We start from the raw sequence: 22436 nt of genomic DNA, 5'->3' as shown, positions 1-22436 counted from the left end.
CCAGGGGGCTTGAAAGAACATAACTCGTGCTCTAATGTTGGCGCTGGGGTAGGGGACTGACTAGCTTCTGGCTAAGGAAGCTAGCAGCCTTGCATGGAAGACTAGCGGTCCTGCCAACTCAGGGACAGACTTACAAGCCCATTGCATCACTTTTGCATCACTTTTAACATGGGAGAGTATAGCAGACCCTACTGGAAAGTTCTAGAAGGGGCAGAATTTCCATGAAGTAGGTGAAGTAGGCAGCAGACACAATAGTGCTTCAAAGAATATCCTCCATGGATTTGCTTGAACTTTACCGCTACCTCTCTCTACAGAGGCTGCTTACTTCAAACTTTTCACTCATGCGCTTTGAGGCATACATAGGATGCTTCGCAGCGCTTTGCAAAAACCTCAACTAAAATGTAATAGACCCTACACCCGAGATGTGATACATGACTTGCCCTTGGGGTGACCTTGAGACCCACGTGCATAGCCATGATTGGAGTAAGTACATCCGGATCCGTCCGCGATGAACCGCCACAAATAGTTTGTGTTCTCGTCCTCCTGAACCTCGAAGATGCCAACCATGGCCCCTGCGGTGACCCTTCCTGCCCTTGTGCTCTGTCCATCCTGACACAAGTCTTTGTCAGAGAGGTTCATTGGGACCTGCTGGCAGACAGGAAGGCGACAGACTCCATTCCATTCCATAAGAGGTTTTCATTCACCCACCATCTCAAAAAACATATTTCAACCCTCCCTCTAGTGACAATATGTCTGAATGTCTCCGTGGAACCTTCCTCCCTCCGGGCACTCCCTTCTGTCCGACCAGATTCCTGCCTGGAGTGGTCAATGGTGCTGTTTGTCTGCCTCTTGCATCTAACAATCTCTCCTGCTTGGTATATTTGAATTGCAGAAGAAATTAACAAGACCTCAAATTAATTTGTAATCGTTCTCCCAAAATTACTATTGAAATTTTGTGTGTCTGACAAATGGCTGGGTGGGTCAGAGGGCACTTCCTGGCCCTGTGGCGAGAGTGGCTGTGATGAGACAGTAGGTCATTGGACAAGACAAGGAGAGCTTCATTCATGGCTCAGTTTAGTCTCTTCGGGCCACTTCCGGTGTCTGAGAAGGCGCGGAGAACACGCGCGGCTCCAGGGTCGCCGCCAGGAAGGATGCTTCGCCGCCACCGGATGGTAGAGCCTATGGGCTCATCTCTTCTGATAGAGGCCACCAATCACTGGTGCACTCGGGCCCTAACCTCCATGGGACAGTATAGAATCCCCTAAAAGGGGTCTATGCCTAAGGAGAACAAGCACTGGTCCACGAGTGGTCATCCCTCGAGGGGTCTGGTGGACGGTGGGGGTTGTTGTTGTGTTTTCAACCTCCTTGGCTCTTCTCCTTGTTATGTATTGCACTGTGAATTTACTTAAATAACCTATATATTTCACTTTTTTGTAAATGAATTTAATTTATTGTGTATTAAGAAGTGAAACTATAATTTTAGGCGTGATAGCTTGGAAGCTTTAGATGTTTTAGATTACCTGGTAACATTGTGTGTATGCTGGTTGGTGCTTGTGAAAGACCCCACACCCTCACCGTGCCCACCTGTCTCCGTGGATTGGTGATACAGCACCAGGCGCTCGTCGTAGGGTCCAGGCCATGCAGATTGGCTGCATTGATAATATATGGGTCACCCTTCGATATAAACCCTACTTCCCCCCCCTTTCTCCATCTTCCATCCGCTAGTGTCCCTGTCGGTTCCTTCAGCACCCTGGTCCTGTAACCAGTCTCACAGGTTCCCCTCATCTGTACCCAATGGTGAGGGCTTCTCTGCGTCCTGGGGCAGTCACTGGTCATGGTGGGTGAGGCCGATACTGTCCTGCCCCCATTGGGTAACAAAGTTGGTCTCTTTGTCTGTCAATATTATCACTACTTTCACTTTGCTTCCCTGCTGGGTGCATGACTACCATGATCTCCTCACACGCAACACGCACACCACACTGCGCCCAATGAGCGGGCGTAGGGAACATCTGACTAACTGCCGAGCCAAAATAATGTCTGATGATGTCTGACCGCTGAGTGTTGTGTCCGGTGAACACATTAGGCGCAACCGAACTGTCTCTGCGCATAATCTGCTTCCTAACTTCCGGCTTCCTGCTTCATCTTCCTGGCTCAGGCTTGCTCCTCCCAGCCCACATCTTCATCTGAAAAGTAGTTACCATAGTTACTAACAAGTAAAGCCTTGTAGCCCTGTTGAGTAAAATCCACAAGACACCTTGAACGTGGCTAATATTACCAATGACCAAGGGCGAATTTACGTCTAGACTGCAAAAGTGACTTTTCTTTTTGATAGTTGGATTATATGTTTCTAAATCATGTCCTTGCTGTGAAACAGCTGGTTTTCATGGCTAGGATCCCCAAGCCGTTGAATGCAACAATCCTATTGAGTTTTTAGAATGGTCATCAAATATGAAAATAATCCTAATCAAAATCCATAGCATTTGAATTAAATTGGTCCCCTACACATTGATGTGAATTCCCACATTTAACTCAAATTTGCTGCTAGTAGGTTACCTCTCAGAACTCAAGATGCAGCTTTCTGCTGTGTTTTACTCTAGGTTATCACCAGGCTGCCTCGAACGTCCCGGTTGATTAGATGGTGACGTAAAGAAGGGCAGATAGCCAACAATGATTATTGCCATGTCATAATCAGACATTCAGTAGAGCTTAAAGCGCCATGAAGCAAGCTCATGGGAGCATCATGCTATGTCTGAAGCATACCATGAATCATGTGCTCTTGTAGGAACACCAAGGTACTCCGCTGTTCGGAGTTCCGGAGCGGCTCGTTTTAGGCGATTCTAGGTAGATCCTGTTGAGTATTTCTTCTCTCCTGGTCTCTTACAGAGTTCTAGGTGGGTCCCTGCTGGCCCTACAATTTTACTCTCTGACTTTAGGGGGCCTAAAATGGAAAGCTTGACTAGATGAACGCCTGTGTAGTCAGCAAAGTGCTGCAACTGAGCCGGTGTTTAGCCGGAGGAAGGGTTATGGGTTTGCCTCTCAGATGATGACTGTGCTGGCTCCTGGTTGGTCAAAGTACCCTTCAAACTATCCTGCCTGATCTTCAAGTGTTTTTGAGGCTCGGCATCGTAACATCTTGAGGAGCATGCGTACGCTTCCCGGTAGACTATTGTACCAGCTGGCACATTGCTACTAGTAGTACCACCTGCAAAGTTCAAACACAGACGCCCATAGGTCACCGGGACTTGCTCCAATACTACAGCCCTCTGATGGTCAGGTACAAACATGTACTGTCAATGTGGTGATGCAAACTCATGGCTACTCTTTTTTTTCTACACCTAGTAGTGATTAATTTTATGTTGGTTTCTATCTCATAAATACATATTTAGAAATCAAAGTGCCTGAAGTTGGCAACATGGCACCATTGTGGCACATGGTATCTTCAGTGAGATGTTGTACAACAAGCCACGCTCTGTCATATGCCAGTAGGTTTCACAATACCAGTTTTAGACTCACTTGCATCAGGTTCTACTTTCCATCTTGTTGCATGGCTGATCCGTCCCTCTTCCAATTCTCTCCCGCAGGTTTGTGACCCGGTTCATCGAGCTGGACGGCCTGACCTGTCTGCTGAACTTCCTCAAGAGCATGGACTATGAGACGTCGGAGAGCCGCATACACACATCCGTTATAGGGTGCATAAAGGCCCTGATGAACAACTCGCAAGGAAGGGCGCACGTCCTGGCGCACCCCGAGAGCATCAACATCATCTCGCAAAGCTTGCGGACGGAGAACATCAAGACCAAGATCGCCGTGCTGGAGATCCTGGGCGCCGTCTGCCTCGTGCCCGGCGGGCACAAGAAGGTCCTGCAGGCCATGCTCCACTACCAGGTGTTTGCCGCCGAAAGGACGAGATTTCAGGTAAGAATTGAATTGCTCATGACTGGTGAACAGGGATGATGGAGTCTACTTCCCAATGTTACTGGTCGGTTGTGACCGGCATGTCACATGGCTTGACCCTGGGCATATTGACCTGGAGAATATCATTTTGTGTTGTCAATCTGTGCCACCAACATCTGTTAGGGCTAGTTTTCTAAACTACTAAGCTGGGCTAGAGCAAGTGCATGCACCAAGAAAGGGGAGACAGTAGAGACACAGGGATGCCCTATGAATCCTCAGAGAAGGCGCCATCACTTCTGTTTCTTTACAGAGCCCAGACTGGACCAGCAAGCAATGTTTGATCTCATGAAGTGTGTCTTGTAAAGCCAACTACATTGAGGTATTTTGTGCTGCTACGTAGAATTGTCCAGATGTGTTGATTACAATATGGTGCAAAGTAGAGGTAGACGGGCTTCTGAAATCTCAGGGTCTACACATAGGTTGCATTTGGTTGTTTACCTTCTGAGGATTGTGTTCAGATCTTGGAGGCTGCAGACCGTGGTACAGTCTTCTTTGTCAATGTTGTTTGCTGGTTAGATTTCTACCCCAGGGTGCACATTATTCTGATGATGTAGCAGGTTAGCTGCTTCGAACTCAGTGTACTCTCGGTGCATCCTGTAGACTGGTTGCCCTTGAGTATCCGTGTGTAGCACAGGAGCAGCCTAGAACCTCCTTGTAGGGCGAACGGATTGGTGCCATTGACTGAAGATGTGTGCCATCCATGAGTATCCGTGTCTGGCACGTGAGCAGTCCAGAACCTCCTTGTAGGGCGAACGGATTGGTGCCATTGACTGAAGATGTGTGCCATCCATGAGTATCCGTGTCTGGCACGTGAGCAGTCCAGAACCTCCTTGTAGGCCAAACTGATTGATCCCTTTGACTGAGGACTTGTACCATTCATGAGTATCTGTGACTAATATAGGAACAATGAGCAGCCTAGAACCCTCCTTGTAGGTAGAACGGATGGATGGTGTTGACTGAAGGCGTGTATCACCCATGAGTATCCGTGTCTAGCAGAGGCACAGCCTAGAACCCTCCTTGTAGGTAGAACGGATGGATGGTGTTGACTGAAGGCGTGTATCACCCATGAGTATCCGTGTCTAGCAGAGGCACAGCCTAGAACCCTCCTTGTAGGTAGAACGGATGAATGCTGTTGACTGAAGGCATGTACCTCCCATGAGTATCCGTGTCTAGCAGAGGCACAGCCTAGAACCCTCCTTGTAGGTAGAACAGATGAATGCTGTTGACTGACGGCGTGCACCACCCATGAGTATCCGTGTCTAGCAGAGGCACAGCCTAGAACCCTCCTTGTAGGTAGAACGGATGGATGGTGTTGACTGAAGGCGTGTATCACCCATGAGTATCCGTGTCTAGCAGAGGCACAGCCTAGAACCCTCCTTGTAGGTAGAACAGATGAATGCTGTTGACTGACGGCGTGTATCACCCATGAGTATCGTGTCTAGCAGAGGCACAGCCTAGAACCCTCCTTGTAGGTAGAACGGATGAATGCTGTTCACTGAAGGCATGTACCTCCCATGAGTATCCGTGTCTAGCAGAAGCTCAGCCTAGAACCCTCCTTGTAGGTAGAACAGATGAATGCTGTTGACTGACGGCGTGCACCACCCATGAGTATCCGTGTCTAGCAGAGGCACAGCCTAGAACCCTCCTTGTAGGTAGAACGGATGGATGGTGTTGACTGAAGGCGTGTATCACCCATGAGTATCCGTGTCTAGCAGAGGCACAGCCTAGAACCCTCCTTGTAGGTAGAACGGATGGATGGTGTTGACTGAAGGCGTGTATCACCCATGAGTATCCGTGTCTAGCAGAGGCACAGCCTAGAACCCTCCTTGTAGGTAGAACAGATGAATGCTGTTGACTGACGGCGTGTATCACCCATGAGTATCGTGTCTAGCAGAGGCACAGCCTAGAACCCTCCTTGTTGTAGGTAGAACGGATGAATGCTGTTCACTGAAGGCATGTACCTCCCATGAGTATCCGTGTCTAGCAGAAGCTCAGCCTAGAACCCTCCTTGTAGGTAGAACAGATGAATGCTGTTGACTGACGGCGTGCACCACCCATGAGTATCCGTGTCTAGCAGAGGCACAGCCTAGAACCCTCCTTGTAGGTAGAACGGATGGATGGTGTTGACTGAAGGTATGTACTTCCCATGAGTATCCATGTCTAGCAGAGGCACAGCCAAGGACCTGCTTGGAGGTAGACCAGATGAATGCTGTTGACTGAAGGCGTGTATCACCCATGAGTATCCGTGTCTAGCAGAGGCACAGCCTAGAACCCTCCTTGTAGGTAGAACAGATGAATGCTGTTGACTGACGGCGTGCACCACCCATGAGTATCCGTGTCTAGCAGAGGCACAGCCTAGAACCCTCCTTGTAGGTAGAACGGATGGATGGTGTTGACTGAAGGCGTGTATCACCCATGAGTATCCGTGTCTAGCAGAGGCACAGCCTAGAACCCTCCTTGTAGGTAGAACAGATGAATGCTGTTGACTGACGGCGTGCACCACCCATGAGTATCCGTGTCTAGCAGAGGCACAGCCTAGAACCCTCCTTGGAGGTAGACCAGATGAATGCTGTTGACTGACGGCGTGCACCACCCATGAGTATCCGTGTCTAGCAGAGGCACAGCCTAGAACCCTCCTTGTAGGTAGACCAGATGAATGCTGTTGACTGAAGGTGTGTATCACCCATGAGTATCCGTGTCTAGCAGAGGCACAGCCTAGAACCCTCCTTGTAGGTAGAACGGATGGATGGTGTTGACTGAAGGCGTGTATCACCCATGAGTATCCGTGTCTAGCAGAGGCACAGCCTAGAACCCTCCTTGTAGGTAGAACGGATGGATGGTGTTGACTGAAGGCTTGTATCACCCATGAGTATCCGTGTCTAGCAGAGGCACAGCCTAGAACCCTCCTTGTAGGTAGAACGGATGGATGGTGTTGACTGAAGGCGTGTATCACCCATGAGTATCCGTGTCTAGCAGAGGCACAGCCTAGAACCCTCCTTGTAGGTAGAACAGATGAATGCTGTTGACTGACGGCGTGCACCACCCATGAGTATCCGTGTCTAGCAGAGGCACAGCCTAGAACCCTCCTTGTAGGTAGAACAGATGAATGCTGTTGACTGACGGCGTGCACCACCCATGAGTATCCGTGTCTAGCAGAGGCACAGCCTAGAACCCTCCTTGTAGGTAGAACGGATGGATGGTGTTGACTGAAGGCTTGTATCACCCATGAGTATCCGTGTCTAGCAGAGGCACAGCCTAGAACCCTCCTTGTAGGTAGAACGGATGGATGGTGTTGACTGAAGGTATGTACTTCCCATGAGTATTGTGTCTAGCAGAAGCTCAGCCTAGAACCCTCCTTGTAGGTAGAACAGATGAATGCTGTTGACTGAAGGTGTGTATCACCCATGAGTATCCGTGTCTAGCAGAGGCACAGCCTAGAACCCTCCTTGTAGGTAGAACGGATGGATGGTGTTGACTGAAGGCGTGTACCTCCCATGAGTATCCGTGTCTAGCAGAGGCACAGCCTAGAACCCTCCTTGTAGGTAGAACAGATGAATGCTGTTGACTGACGGCGTGCACCACCCATGAGTATCCTTGTCTAGCAGAGGCACAGCCTAGAACCCTCCTTGTAGGTAGAACGGATGGATGGTGTTGACTGAAGGTATGTACTTCCCATGAGTATCGTGTCTAGCAGAGGCACAGCCTAGAACCCTCCTTGTAGGTAGAACGGATGAATGCTGTTCACTGAAGGCATGTACCTCCCATGAGTATCCGTGTCTAGCAGAGGCACAGCCTAGAACCCTCCTTGTAGGTAGAACGGATGAATGCTGTTCACTGAAGGCATGTACCTCCCATGAGTATCCGTGTCTAGCAGAAGCTCAGCCTAGAACCCTCCTTGTAGGTAGAACAGATGAATGCTGTTGACTGAAGGCGTGTATCACCCATGAGTATGCATGTCTAGCAGAGGCACAGCCTAGAACCCTCCTTGTAGGTAGAAAGGATGGATGGTGTTGACTGAAGGCGTGTATCACCCATGGGTATCCGTGTCTAGCAGAGGCACAGCCTAGAACCCTCCTTGTAGGTAGAACGGATGAATGCTGTTCACTGAAGGCATGTACCTCCCATGAGTATCCGTGTCTAGCAGAAGCTCAGCCTAGAACCCTCCTTGTAGGTAGAAAGGATGGATGGTGTTGACTGACGGCGTGCACCACCCATGAGTATCCGTGTCTAGCAGAGGCACAGCCTAGAACCCTCCTTGTAGGTAGAACAGATGAATGCTGTTGACTGACGGCGTGCACCACCCATGAGTATCCGCAGTCTAACACTGAAGCAGTGAACACCTTTCAACCTGCTTGTAGGTAGAACGGATGGATGGTGTTGACTAAAGGCATGTATCACCCATGAGTATCCGTGTCTAGCAGAAGCGCAGCCTAGGACCTGCTTGTAGGTAGAACGGATGGATGGTGTTCACTGAAGTTGTGTATCACCCATGAGTATCCACAGTCTAACACTGGAGCAGGGTGGTGAACACCCTTGAACCTGCTTCTAGGTAGAACGGGTTGAGCCCTTCGACTGAATACTTGTACCTTCCATGAGTATCTGTGTCTAGTACAAGAGCAATGAGCAGCCTAGGACCTGCTTGTAGGTAGAACAGATGAATACTGTTGAATGGGGGCGTGTATCACCCATGAGTATCGTGTCTAGCAGAGGCACAGCCTAGAACCCTCCTTGTAGGTAGAACGGATGGATGGTGTTGACTGACGGCGTGCACCACCCATGAGTATCCGTGTCTAGCAGAGGCACAGCCTAGAACCCTCCTTGTAGGTAGAAAGGATGGATGGTGTTGACTGACGGCGTGCACCACCCATGAGTATCCGTGTCTAGCAGAGGCACAGCCTAGAACCCTCCTTGTAGGTAGAACAGATGAATGCTGTTGACTGACGGCGTGCACCACCCATGAGTATCCGTGTCTAGCAGAGGCACAGCCTAGAACCCTCCTTGTAGGTAGAACGGATGGAGGCTGTTGACTGACGGCGTGCACCACCCATGAGTATCCGCAGTCTAACACTGAAGCAGTGAACACCTTTCAACCTGCTTGTAGGTAGAACGGATGGATGGTGTTGACTAAAGGCATGTATCACCCATGAGTATCCGTGTCTACAGAAGCGCAGCCTAGAACCCTCCTTGTAGGTAGAACGGATGGATGGTGTTGACTGAAGGCGTGTATCACCCATGAGTATCCGTGTCTAGCAGAGGCACAGCCTAGAACCCTCCTTGTAGGTAGAACGGATGGATGGTGTTGACTGAAGGCGTGTATCACCCATGAGTATCCATGTCTAGCAGAGGCACAGCCTAGAACCTGCTTGTAGGTAGAACGGATGGATGGTGTTCACTGAAGTTGTGTATCACCCATGAGTATCCACAGTCTAACACTGGAGCAGGGTGGTGAACACCCTTGAACCTGCTTCTAGGTAGAACGGGTTGAGCCCTTCGACTGAATACTTGTACCTTCCATGAGTATCTGTGTCTAGTACAGGCGCAATGAGCAGCCCAGAACCTGCTTGTAGGTAGAACGGATGGATGATGTTTGCGGAAGGTATGTTCCACCCATGAGTGTCCGTGTTTAACAGCGGCGCAGTCTTGAATCTGCTTGTGGGTAGAACAGATGAATGCTGTTGACTGAAGGCGTGTATCACCCATGAGTATCTGTGTCTAGCTGAGGCACAGCCTAGCCCCTGGTAGTGGGTAGTACGGATAAATACTGTTGAGTGACGGCGTGTACCACCCATGAGTATCCGTGTCTAGCAGACGCACAGCCTAGAACCCTCCTTGTAGGTAGAACGGATGGAGGCTGTTGATTGAAGGTGTGTATCACCCATGAGTATCGTGTCTAGCAGAGGCACAACCTAGAACCCTCCTTGTAGGTAGAACGGATGGAGGCTGTTGACTGAAGGTGTGTATCACCCATGAGTATCCGTGTCTAGCAGAGGTGCAGCCTAGAAACTCCTCATAAGTAGAACAGATGGATGCCATTGAGTGAAGGCGTGTACCACCCATGAGTATCTGTGTCTAGCTGAGGCACAGCCTAGACCCTGGTAGTGGGTAGAACGGATCGATGCTGTTGGCTGATGGTCTGTACCTCCTTCTGCACTTGGACTCAGCCTGCTGTGTACAGTACGGGATTCAACATCCCTCTCAAGGGGCGGTGCTGGGTACTGTAAGGATTTGGACTTCATGAGTACGAACGATTGTTGACAAGTCGATAGAGAATTTTGGGAAATCAATAGTGGTTTATCGAAACACAAAGGGATTTATTCCAGTGCTTTTTTATGGGATAATGAGGGGTTGAGCTTTGAATTCTTGATAGTTTTCTAGTTGGGGGGCATCATCAAAAAAGGTGGACTTGTCCAAGTCACGGCCAAGCATGACTTGTGTGGGGCCGGTCGGAACATTGTTACCAGGGCTGTTTGGGGGTTTCATTCGGGCCCTGGGCAGAGCCTCTGTTGAGAGTGACTGATGAACAGCTGAAGGAAGTCCCCTTGAAGCGCATACAGAATTGTAGAGGGGGGAAGGGTAAACAATAGGTCTGTTTTCCAGCACGGCTTCCCAGTGATATTGTAACCAATGAGAGTGAAGCTTGAGTAGCCTATCAGTGCTGTCGAGCTTGCCATCACCAAAGGCAATCCCCTGCATGCCTTGGAGCAAGATAGATCAGGTGGTGATGGTCCAGAACAGGACTCACCTTTAATACCCTCCCTCACATCTGCAGTGACCCGAGATATGTGACGGGGATGGGGCACCATACACCTTGAGTCAACAAAAAAAGGGGGGGTTGCTAGACTGTTCCTTAAATTAGGAAGTGTGTGTAACTGGCAATGCCAAGGGTGAAAGCGTAACACCTATGGGCATCCATTTTGTTGGAAATATTTGCCTCACACACCCATAAGGGTGTCATGCTTCATCATCGGCGTTGCTCCTCGTCGGGGAGGCGGTGCAATCCCCGACGAGCACACCTCGGAGAGGGGCTCTTTGGCGGAGATCTTTTAATTCCAACTGCCTTATGGTGAAGTGCGGGTGTGTGGGTAGTTGTGAATGTAGCCAAGGTGGTGATTAAAATGGAGTAGAGGGTACCAGAAACTACTTTATTCAGGGGGTCCCCTACTGCAATTAAAAACGTGAATCTAATAATCTTGGTGCCAACAAGTTAGGTGTAGTGGCCCAGGATTAGATTAACAACGGAGTGGTCAACATGTTTCTCGCATGGAAAAAGTATCCGCGATTCATCAGGACCTCTAGTGGATACGGATAAGGTCTACAAACTATAAACAACATGCAGTATGTCATGTGCCTAATGCCGCAATTGTGCAATGCTAAAGGTTACCTCTGTAGCTTTGTCCTATACCTAGTTTTCAGGGACTAAAGGCCACATCGGTGCTCAGCGGGTCAGTACTGCAGGACAGGGCCCTTAGGGTTTGACTCTCAGCCACTGCGTACCGGTCTCGTCACCTACCCATCACCACCTTGGCTACATTCACAACTACCCACACACCCGCACTTCACCATAAGGCAGTTGGAATTAAAAGATCTCCGCCAAAGAACCCCTCTCCGAGGTGTGCCCGTCGGGGATTGCACCGCCTCCCCGACGAGGAGCAACGCCGATGATGAAGCATGACACCCTTATGGGTGTGTGAGGCAAATATTTCCAACAAAATGGATGCCCATAGGTGTTACACTTTCACCCTTGGCCATGCCAGTTACACACACTTCCTAATTTAAGGAACAGTCTAGCAACCCCCCCTTTTTTTGTTGACTCACGTTGTGGGCACAGACTGTGACTGGACCTTCCACTTCTTTTAGTGGTAATTAGTGCCCTCTTGATCGACCGATCACCCTCCCTACTTTTGATAAACCGCACCATACACCTTCTCATTCGGGTCCAACGCCCACGCTCCATCTTGATCGGGGAGCCAACTTTAGATCACATAGTTTCTTCTTTCCATCATTTTATCATCCAATTCATAGTATTTATTAAGGAATCCTCTTCTCCCAGTCATTTCCCAGTTATCGACTATGATGTCATAGTTTCGGCAATCCTACTTTATTCATGCCTTCATCAGGATAGTAGCTATTATGAGTAATGTTATCACGCTACAGACTGTGTCACAGATTTATTCTGCAAAAATACATTTATTTAGTAGTCGCTGTGTCTCATTCTACGATTAACAACATCCTTCTTCTTACCCCAAGCAAATCTTGACTATATCAATTTATCTTGTACCCATAGGCATTTGACACTTAATGTCACATTATATTTCATATTTCACAGATCTAATCCGCATTGTTTCATCAGATGGTCTCAGTATTTGGTTACAGAGTATATTTCACAATCATGTCATATCTATTATTATTTCATGTCGGGTGTTACATGGTAATAAATCTCCCTCGATATATTACCCCCCATCTTTACAGTACTCCCTCATCATTTTGCCACGTAGAGTGGAAAGAACTTGCCCCGGTCAGTCTATTGTATAATTATATTGATGGGCTCTTCGGTGGGGATTAAAGGACTATAGGATTATCGATAACTTCAGACATTCCAAGATTAATAAAACCCTCACACAAGACTGTGCTACACTTAACATACAGGGCTGGGCTCTTCTAAGTTTACATAGCAAGGCGCCATCAAACATCAAATTATGCAACTTAGTATTAAACTCACATTTTGTCTTTGAGTTTCATACTACGGTGCATAGTGTGACAGAGAAAAAGAGGAAAGATTAAATGCCATAATGTTATGGCTTTTTTGCGTCCCACTAACAATCTGTTTGTTTAGGCTTGAGTTAACATATCAATGGAACTTAAAATAATTTTTTTTGTTAACAATATTTTTCCATTTAGGAAATCCCTCCCCAACACCCCAGGAAAATATTGGATTGCACCCCGCTTCAGCATGCTTTGCTATTAATGTTGAGTTCACAGGTTGCATGTGAACATCTAATGTGAATGTTCATTAAAAACTATCAAATGAAGAATGTAGGTGTCCACCATAGGTCGCAGACTTCCTTGGAGACCCGTGTTCCCAGCACTAAAAGTGAACTTGTGTAAATGTAGAGTATTTATATAGCGCACTTCTACCCGGAGGCCTAGTAGCGCTGTATTCATACCCCTGTGAAACCCATCCTGGCTTTCCTGTGAAATGTCCACTCCTGGGCACCCCCAAGGTGAAGCCAGGCATCCACAGCGCTGCTGGGGCCGTTGTGGAGACTAAGCAAGCTATTGCCCAGAGTCGCAGAGTGGGACCCATGATTGGAATAGGCACCGAGGCGAGAATTACCAGGTCTGAGGAAATTGAGCCCAAAGCCCGCCGGGGTGGGAATTGAACCCTGGTCCCGGGCTAGACCTTTGCATCAGGGTCTGCTGCTCTAACCATTGAGCCACGCTTCTCCACTGTCTGCCAAAAGTCTCTAATACTGGTATTATTTCTCGAGTGCATGTGGGATTCAGATCTCAAAAGTCCTCAAATATTGATTCTGTGAATCTTCATTTTTAGGAATGAGGCCAAAGATTTTATTTGATGAGAGCACACGTGGCATGGTTGTGTGGAACAGCACACCTTGCAGGTTTGCGGGGACGGGCCGCAAGGTGTTGGTCTTGAATGAGACGAGCGGTGTGGGGTCACTGGTAGAGGAGATGGGTTGTGTTGTGTCAGCTGGGAGAGACCTTTAGGTAAGATAGACACCACTGGATCTTTGCACCAGCGTGTACTGTCACCTCACTGTTTTTATTAAGGTAGTGTACCACACCAATAAAGATTGTTGTGGATTCACCAACCTTTTTAAAAATCTTTCACTACTTCCCGTCTACACTTCTCCTAAAGCCCTCATACCCACATGCACCAACTGGCAGGAACAAAAGATCTCCGATAAAGAGCCCCTTTACGGGTGCCCGTCGGACATTTCAGCGCCAGTCTGACGAGGAGCAGAACCCAGATGATGAAGCATGACACCTAGCTTGCTGGGTGTGTGAGGGCTTTAGTTCCGTAAGGGGGATTCCCCCACCCCCTCCCCTCCTTTCCGCTTGGTTACGTCGGTTTTTAACCCCCTCCCCCCCCCCCCCCCCCCACCCCTGGGGAACAGTGTATCCTTTTTGTTTGTAGCTGAGAGAGGATGGCCGTGCATGGAGTGTGAGTTACTTATTTTTGACAGATTCCATTTACTTTGGTAGTGTGCAGGTAGCAGCCAGCCTTTGACTCGCCATCTGCACGCTTCCGAGTGCACACATATGGAGTCGTAGGGTGTATATAACGCCTCATATCCTGGTGGAGGCCGTGAAGCGCTCTGATTGACATCAGGCTCCTGGGAGGCCATTTTGTATGCATGTGTCGGATGTTTGATTGATAGAAAGACAAACAGACACATATTTTGCCTTTGCCAAAAGCTCTATCACAATATTATTGCGAATCAGTAGCGCTGGTTCTGTTCTCAGCGTGACACGCAGGAGCTGACGGCAGCAGCTGCAAGCCTTCTACACATCTGGCCCAGTTCAGCCCTGAAGAAGCCTGGGCTTCTTCAGGGCCTTCTCCTCAGATGTTTGTTTAGCTCTTGTTCCTTTGTGTACATTCCTCGTGAAGGACTCCTGTTTAAGTTGACGGATGCTTCTGGATTCTTCTGGAGTCACGCAGCCTGGCGCACACGGAATTTGTGGCAAGGACCCGTGGCGCCAAGTCATGGTCACCATCGCACAGAGTTTGTGCTTGAATAGTTGGCCCACATCTGCCCCTACAGTAGACTTTCTTTCTTTAATGCCAGTAGGGCCAAAGAATGGTTGTTATACTGAGGACCCCTCAATTGTCACTCATTGCGAGTGAGACTCACACTTTTGGAGGTCGGGGTGATCTCTCATTCACAACAGCATAAGTTTCACACCTTATAAAAAGGGCTAGAACTTGAACACAAATGCACCTCTTTTCAATGCTCTGTTTTGTGCAGAGCAGCTCCTTAAAGCTGAAAAGACCACAGTGAAAACCCCCTCACAAGCATGTTTAGTTAATGGAAGAAGCTGCTGTGTACACATCAGAGTGTTACTCCACCAGTTGTTAAATCTATTGTAATTGTATTTACATAGCACTTACTACCCATGGCCAGGCATCGAAGCACTTTTCGGTGAGTAGCACACTACTCGATAACCCAAAAAAGGATTAGTGGTGGATTAGCATAGGGAAATATGAGTACATTCGAGCGGTGGGCATGCAAGTGTGTTAGTTGGACTGAACAGACTAAAAGAGAGATAGAAGAGGGACAAGTCTAGAAAATGTTATTTGGGAGATCATAGCAGTAGATGAGGTTTGGGATGAGTAAAAGAAGAGATGAAGGAGGGAAGAGTCTCTAAACAGGGATTAGGGAAGATCATAAAAGTAAAATGAGGGTTGGGGTGAGCCAAGGAGGGGAAAGAGGAGGGAAGAGTCTAGAAAGGGTTATTTTGGTGATCATGGTAGAAGAATGGGGTTTGGGATGAGTCAGAGAACCTAAGTTGAGTATATGTAGAGAGATTTAGGGTGAGAAAAAGAGTAGTGCATTGGAGAGACTCACAGGTTTTTTTTGTTTCGTTTTTTCTACAGTAGGAGTAAAGTAATAAATATATAGATATATACCTACATAGTAAAGGTATACATGTATAAAGAAGATAATATATAGAGATTTAAAGACGTATTTTATAAACTCAGACTTTCAAGTCCAGCTGTACTTGAAGCTAATTTATTTGTGTATTTCTACAGCATTTTTTTTTCTATGAGCCTACTTCTGTTAAGGTTTCCGATCATGTTATTCATTTTTCAGTCATTTTTATTTGAGTCTTACCTTCTTGTCACATTTCATGTCATGTCATCAAATATGTTAATTAGTTTGCACTCCTACGAATTCTCACAACTTGAGTGCTTTCGACTCCGCCATAGGTGTCAGTGTGCCTGGACTTCTTGCCCGTCCCTTGTGTGACTACACTCACTGGACGACCCTGTGACAGCATCAGCTGTGTTGTGGGCCGCAATGGGCACTCAGCCACTCCTAGGAGCCCTAAGTGGCCAGAAGAGGAGGTGACTCTTCCCCATGATATTGAAGCTCTGGGCAATGAACTCTCGCCTCAGGCACTCATCCCGTTGCCACTTCAAGGTTTGTTTCACCAGCAGATCGTGGCTCAGCCAGTTATATTTTAAAAACTAACGTTGAAATAGAAGCTACCAGGCCCTGTCTTTCCAATCCTTGATTTTACCATCATCAATTTGTTCTCTACGATGTGTGCAATCCTGGGGAGGGGTGCGTCAGTAAAAGGTGGGTGCCGGGTTGCTCTGCCATCTGGCATAATGAACAGACACATGGCAATACAGCATAGGCGTCAAGAAATTTCAATTCTATTAAGGGCACGGAGGTGAGGATTATCAGCCAATACATTGGGTACATCTGATACCCTTCAACAAGATATCAAATGTTTGTAAGAGGACTTTGTGAGACTTGTTCCGCGCATGATTGTGAAGATTTCCCATTGCTTATCGCAACATTGTTTACATTTTTTTCTGCAATTTTATATAGCGCAAACTCGACCGGAAGGTATCCGAGTGCTTTACATGAGCACCATTTGCATTACAGACGGACACATATGATGGACGGGTTTCTATTTCTGTCTGCAGCGCAGCCCTCGCATGTACGGCGCCTCGGCGGAGTCAAACATGCAGAGTACCAGCAGCTCGCCCAGGCTTCGTGTCCTGCTCCCTCACGTATCAGTGAATGAGCGGAATGTAAAATAACCGCTGACAAAGGTTTCGGCTCATCACGTCCACGGCCAAACCCACAGCGGATCCATTGTTCGCCCACTTTTCTTGGATTACTGCTCGGGACACTCGAGTTCTGCATTTGTAAAGGATCCTTATGAGCTGTGTGTTCAGATGCTGAAGCGGGCATGCTTTGTCAGTGCCTAATTTGTAAAAAGGTAAGCGTCAGAGCCCTTTTCAGGAGGCCACTGCCCCGCCAGCGCCGTCAATGACCGTACCAACACAACTACTAACCACCACACTCCTACAAGTGTGACAATTCAGACTATTCCAGACCCCAAAGGTATCAGACTGGTGCTGGCGGCAGGTAGTATTAATTTTTTTATGTATATTGAATGATTTAACAACTGTTGTTGTGCTCATCTCAAAACTAGACAACAGCGCCACCATGTGGAAAGCTGTCATTAGAGCTGGTGCTGAGAATTATGTGCCAGCGCCGAGCACCGGAAACCACCAGCTCACATAAAGCACTGCTTGCGTGCGCACACACACAGGCACTCCTGTGGAATCTGTAACAGGCTATCCTTAAACCACATTCATCGCTCCCTGCATGGGATACATCATGCAAACAGCAAAGGTACCCTCAAACAGCACTCGTCGTTCCCAAGGTGCACCTCATGAAAACAATAAAGGGATATCATCATAGCCCTTGTGCAATCAGTAAAAGATTACCCTTAACCCTCACTCACCCTCCAGACAGGGGGCATCTTATGCCATCAGTAACAAGCTGCCCTTAACCTGCGCTCACCCTCCACACGGGGCCATCGTGTGCAATCAGTAACAGGCTACCCTTACCACGCACTCACCCTCCACACAGGGAGCGTCTTGTGCCATCAGTAACAGGCTACCCTTAACCCCCCCTCACACTCCACACGGGGGGCATCTTGTGCCATCAGTAACAAGCTACCCTTAGCCCGCACTCACCGTCAACACGGGGGCATCTTGTGCCATCAGTAACAAGCTACCCTTAGCCCACACTCACCCTCCACATGAGGGCATCTGGTGCCATCAATAACAGGTTACCCATAACCTGCACTCACCCTCCCCTTAGAATGTGCTTGTGCAATCAGTAACAGACTACCTTTACCCCACACTCACCCGCCACACAGGGTACATCTTGTGCCATCAGTAACAAGCTACCCTTAACCCGCACTCACTCTCCACACAGGGGCATTTTAGGCAGTCTGTAACAGGCTACCCTTAGCCCGCGCTCGCCCTCCGCACAGGGGGCATCTTGTGCCACTAGTAGCAAGCTGCCCTTAACCCGCACTCACCCTCCACACAGGGGACATCTTGTGCCATCAGTAACAAGCTACCCTTAGCCCGCACTCACCCTCCACAATGGAGGGCATCTTGTGCAATCAGTAACAGGCTAACCTTAACCCGCAGTCACCCTCCACACAGGGGCATCTTGTGCCATCAGTAACACGCTACCCTTAACCCCCACTCACCCTCCACACGGGGGGCATCTTGTGCCATCAGTAACAAGCTACCCTTAACCCCCACTCACCCTCCACACAGGGGCATCTTGTGCCATCAGTAACAAGCTACCCTTAACCCCCAGTCACCCTCCACACGGGGGGCATCTTGTGCCATCAGTAACAAGCTACCCTTAGCCCGCACTCACCCTCCACACAGGGGCATCTTGTGCCATCAGTAACAAGTTACCCTTAACAGCACTCACCCGCCTCACAGGGGACATCTGGGCAGTCAGTAACAAGCATGCCCTCGGAAAAGGGTCTCTTTCACCCCCACAGGTCCCTGTCTCAGGTCATTTCACACACTCTGGAAACCCACCGCTGTACCTCACAGGGAGCTTCTCTGGTGAAATGAAAGCACAGATGGTTTCGCTTTAGCGGTCACTCGGGACCTCAGGGTGGAAATCTTCTAGGAATAGTTGATACTTTTTGAAGAACAGTTTTAGACTTTTCACCTGCGCCGGCGGAAGTTGTCCCCATGAAATACAAGCTAAGGCACCGGAAGTGTGGGCGCAGCCCAAACCTGGACTGTTTGGCTCCCAGGTGGCAGTGGTCAGTGCAGTCTGCAGTGGGTCAGCCAAGGCAATACTTGGGGGAACTGAAGCATACATACACAGGTAGTTGATAAAACTGCTGTATTATCAATCGTCCCAAAGAAAATTTGGGTTGTTTCCTAACTAGCTGAATCAATAAAATCAACAAGTGATAGCATATGAACTCCGACCCTGTTGACATTACAGGAAGTGACAAAATAAGATAAACCACCCGATAATATAAACAGAAATGACATCATTTGAAAAAAAATTCTTTAGGTACTATAAGTTTGGGGGTGGTGGTAGTGGTTTAGCTCGCTACAGATGTCCTCTCGTCACCCAGTCATATCACACGTTTAGAGACGCCGGGTCACCACTGGAAGGCTTCAATTAAAAAAAAAAACAGTACCACAGCTGTGACCCACAGTGGGTCACTTAAAAAGGCCAGATTGGATCATGTGTCCATTATTACTAGAATTAGGAGTATATAAACTGTGACATACAGAAACACTGCTGCACAAGTCACTGGTCACTGGGCCCTGGACGTCACAAGATATCCCCAAAGGCAGCAGGTGTGGAAAGCGCCATGCCTCCGTGGGCCAAACTGCCCACCCCATCCGCCCATCCAACCCCTCAACCAATGGATACTGTTCCATCCAAAGCCTCCTAGGTCTATTAACTGATTTAGAGATGTGATTCATGACGTCCTGTTGGTACAGGCAGGAGAATTATACTCCGCAAATGATTGTACCCAAAATCTAGTTTCAATTTTAACTTCTTCATTTACTTATCTTGGCAGCAGCGGCAAGTGACAGTGCCCACCCAGGCTCTGATAGGCGCAATCTTCCGGCACCATGCCCTGGCCTACAGTGTGTGCCAGCTTCTTTTAGTGGAGTGAAGACTGATTTGTATATGGTTGGGTCGAATCTGAGGTGGTATGGTGGGCACAAAACGATGGACTGGGATGAGGCCACAGTGCTTGAGATGAATTCAGTCTTCCACCCATCACTTCTATTAACCTTCAGACTTGTAGCCTATTCACTGTGGTCTGTTGGCCGTGCCCAGTGTCAGCACTGCACGTTGATAGGGCTGGTGAAGCTCACCACGCTGGCGACAACGGCTGATAATCACTCATGAGGGTATCCAGGCCCTGGATTCAGTCGAAAAGCCAGGTCTTGAGCCTCTTCCTGAATTCCACCAGCGAGGGTGATGTCTGGAGGTGAAGGGGAATGCCATTCAAGGACCGTGCGGGAAGGTGGGAGAAGTACCGGCCTCTGCTGTTTCTTCGGCAGGTGTGCGTTGTATGTGCGAGGGAGGCAGGGTAAGGGTCTCTGGATGGTTGTTAGAGGGGCAGGCGATGGTTGATGTATGCTTATCGTTGGTCGTGGAGGGCTTTGTAGACGTGAGTCAGTATCTTGAATTGACATTTTTTCTGAACAGTGAGCCAGTGGAGGTTCGTAAGGTGTGGGGTGATCTGGGTCCATTTGGACAAGTTAAGGATGAATCTGGAAGCTGACTTCTGTATCGTCGGGAGTCTCCTCATGAGTTCAGTGGTGATTCCTGCATACAGTGCATTGCCGTAGTCCAGCCAGCTCAAGTGGAGGTTTTCCTCGTGCCGATGGGGAGTCATTTGAAGATTCTTTGGAGCATGCGAAGAGTGAGGAAGCAGGAGGAGGAGACTGCGTTGATCTTTCGTCTCATGATGAGTTTGCTGTCTAGGATGATGCCGATGTCGCGGGTATGGTCTGTCGGTGTGGGAATGGGTCCGAGTTCAGCAGGTCATCCGGTGTCGTTCCAAGGGAAAGTGTTGTTGCTGAAGATGAGCACGCTTTCCACTTGTCTCTCTGTGGCAGCACCTGGATGTGATGGACGGCTGGAAGACGTGTGGACGGTGGCTGGAAGGCTCACAGCGCACCTCCACTTATGAAAAGCTGAGGAGCTCCCCTCGACTTCAGGGGTGAGCTTTAGAGAGTCTCTTCAGAATAATAGTAAACATTTGAATTAGACTTACCTTTAAATTTCCTGCCCTAAAGCAGTGTTTGGCAGCGCGTGGTAAACTACTGACATTTTTGGTAATCTGCTACCAATCTCAGTGGCGCTGGAGACATGGCACAAGGTAGGGTAGGTATGGGCAAAGCTTCCTGGCCTGCTGTGAGAGTCCCTGCTGTCCCCCCAGTGCAGTAAAGGTGGTCCCTGAAGGTGGGAGTGCCCTAACTGTTCTTATGCGCATTCCACCTATCAATCACAGCGGCTTCAACAGGAACCAATTTTAATTGGTCGAAAGACATCCAATCATGTTTCGGCAGTTCTGATTGCATGCCCTACAGCCAATTAGAATTTTTTTCTATTTTCAAAAGAATTGTCTGCTCAGAGGGCACTCAAAACAGTTGGGGTAGCTGAGCCCCCCCCCCTAAACAATGAGGTCTGGGCAGCGTCGACTGAAGCGCTTTTATAGAAACAGGGAAAACATCTGTCCTGCAAGTAAATCCATCCATTACAGTCAAAGTTGAGCCATTACTGTGTTAGGGTTGAACTTTTCACCAAAGTTTAGTCCTCCCTAATATCTGAACCTGTGTGTGTTTTAGGAAAGGTTTTTTAAATCAGTTCCTCACCAAAAGGGGGTAAGAGAGAGTGTGGTTTTATTTTCAAAGCTTGTGTGGCTTCCAGTTCTCGCCGCCAGGGCCCTTTCCTCCCAGGTTGCTGAGTCAGCGACGTGTGGTGGCTCGCTGTAGCCCGTTCCCAGCCGGTGTCAGGTGACGGCTTCACACAGCTGCCCCGGGGAAGGGAAAACATTGCGTTTGGTGCCGGGCCAGAGGGGTCGCTGGCACCGGAGCCCGGGCCCCGGGCCAGGCGCAGGTGAACAGAAACCGAGCCGGCGCTTTAATCTCTCGGTATTAACACCCAAGAGCCCGGCCTCCTGGCCCCGGGCCCGGAGTATGTTTCACCCTGAACCTTATTAGTTTTAATAATTATTAAACCGACCTTGGCCGGGTTCGTGCACTCAGCAAGGCTTGACTGAGTCAAAGCCGTGTCTGGCCTTAAACCCGGCTGCTCAGCTCAGCAGCAGAGCCCGCTGGACTGAGCTACAAGAACAGAACATTGCTTGTTTCTCCTTTTATCGACGCGTTTCGGCTTGCTTTTTGGGTCCTGTATATATTAATGGTTTCTAAAATAAACGTAATGAGTACAAATGTGTGCTTAACCCGTGGAACCGTGTTAGTCCTTTAAGGGGGGCTGTGTCACAGAGGACAGCAAAAGTCTCTCTATAACTGCCCCAGCCCAGCTTGCGTCTGCCCCTGCAGCCATGTTCTGTCAGCTATGCTGCCCCTCTCCAGGGCCTTGGGTATGTTTCTGGCTTTCCAGATGAACCCCTTAAATGAGTGACCAGCATGAACCACGGGTATTGGATTGATTTCTGAACCTCGAATCTCTGGCGACATGTGGGACCCAACAGAACACCTGCTTTAGCAGTGTGAATCCGCTGTAGATTCACAGACTGTGCAGATTCACAAACTCTGCATCTGCTCCAATCGTTAGGGTGAGAAGTTCGCTTGCTTTTTTTAAAAGTTTTTCATTTGGGGTTCGGCATTGGTAGAGTCTACAATGATGCTCCTGTAGGAAGTCATGGATCTGTGCCTAGCGGGGTCTGCT

General features: G+C 48.7%; 1 protein-coding gene across 2 annotated transcripts in view; it reads left to right on the top strand.

Moving 5' to 3' along the window:
- The window catches only part of DAAM2 (dishevelled associated activator of morphogenesis 2), a 683417-nt gene that overhangs the window by 433477 nt on the left and 227504 nt on the right, over window positions 1–22436 (top strand). For both annotated transcript variants that reach the window (XM_086925887.1, XM_086925886.1), the window contains exon 6: window positions 3582–3915. In XM_086925887.1, coding sequence (XP_086782013.1) covers window positions 3582–3915 — 334 coding nt within the window. The remainder of the gene's footprint in view (window positions 1–3581; window positions 3916–22436) is intronic.

This window comes from Lissotriton vulgaris, chromosome 6 (assembly GCF_964263255.1).
Source record: "Lissotriton vulgaris chromosome 6, aLisVul1.2, whole genome shotgun sequence".
Lineage (NCBI taxonomy): Eukaryota > Metazoa > Chordata > Amphibia > Caudata > Salamandridae > Lissotriton > Lissotriton vulgaris.
This window is presented reverse-complemented; position numbering and strand designations above follow the sequence as displayed.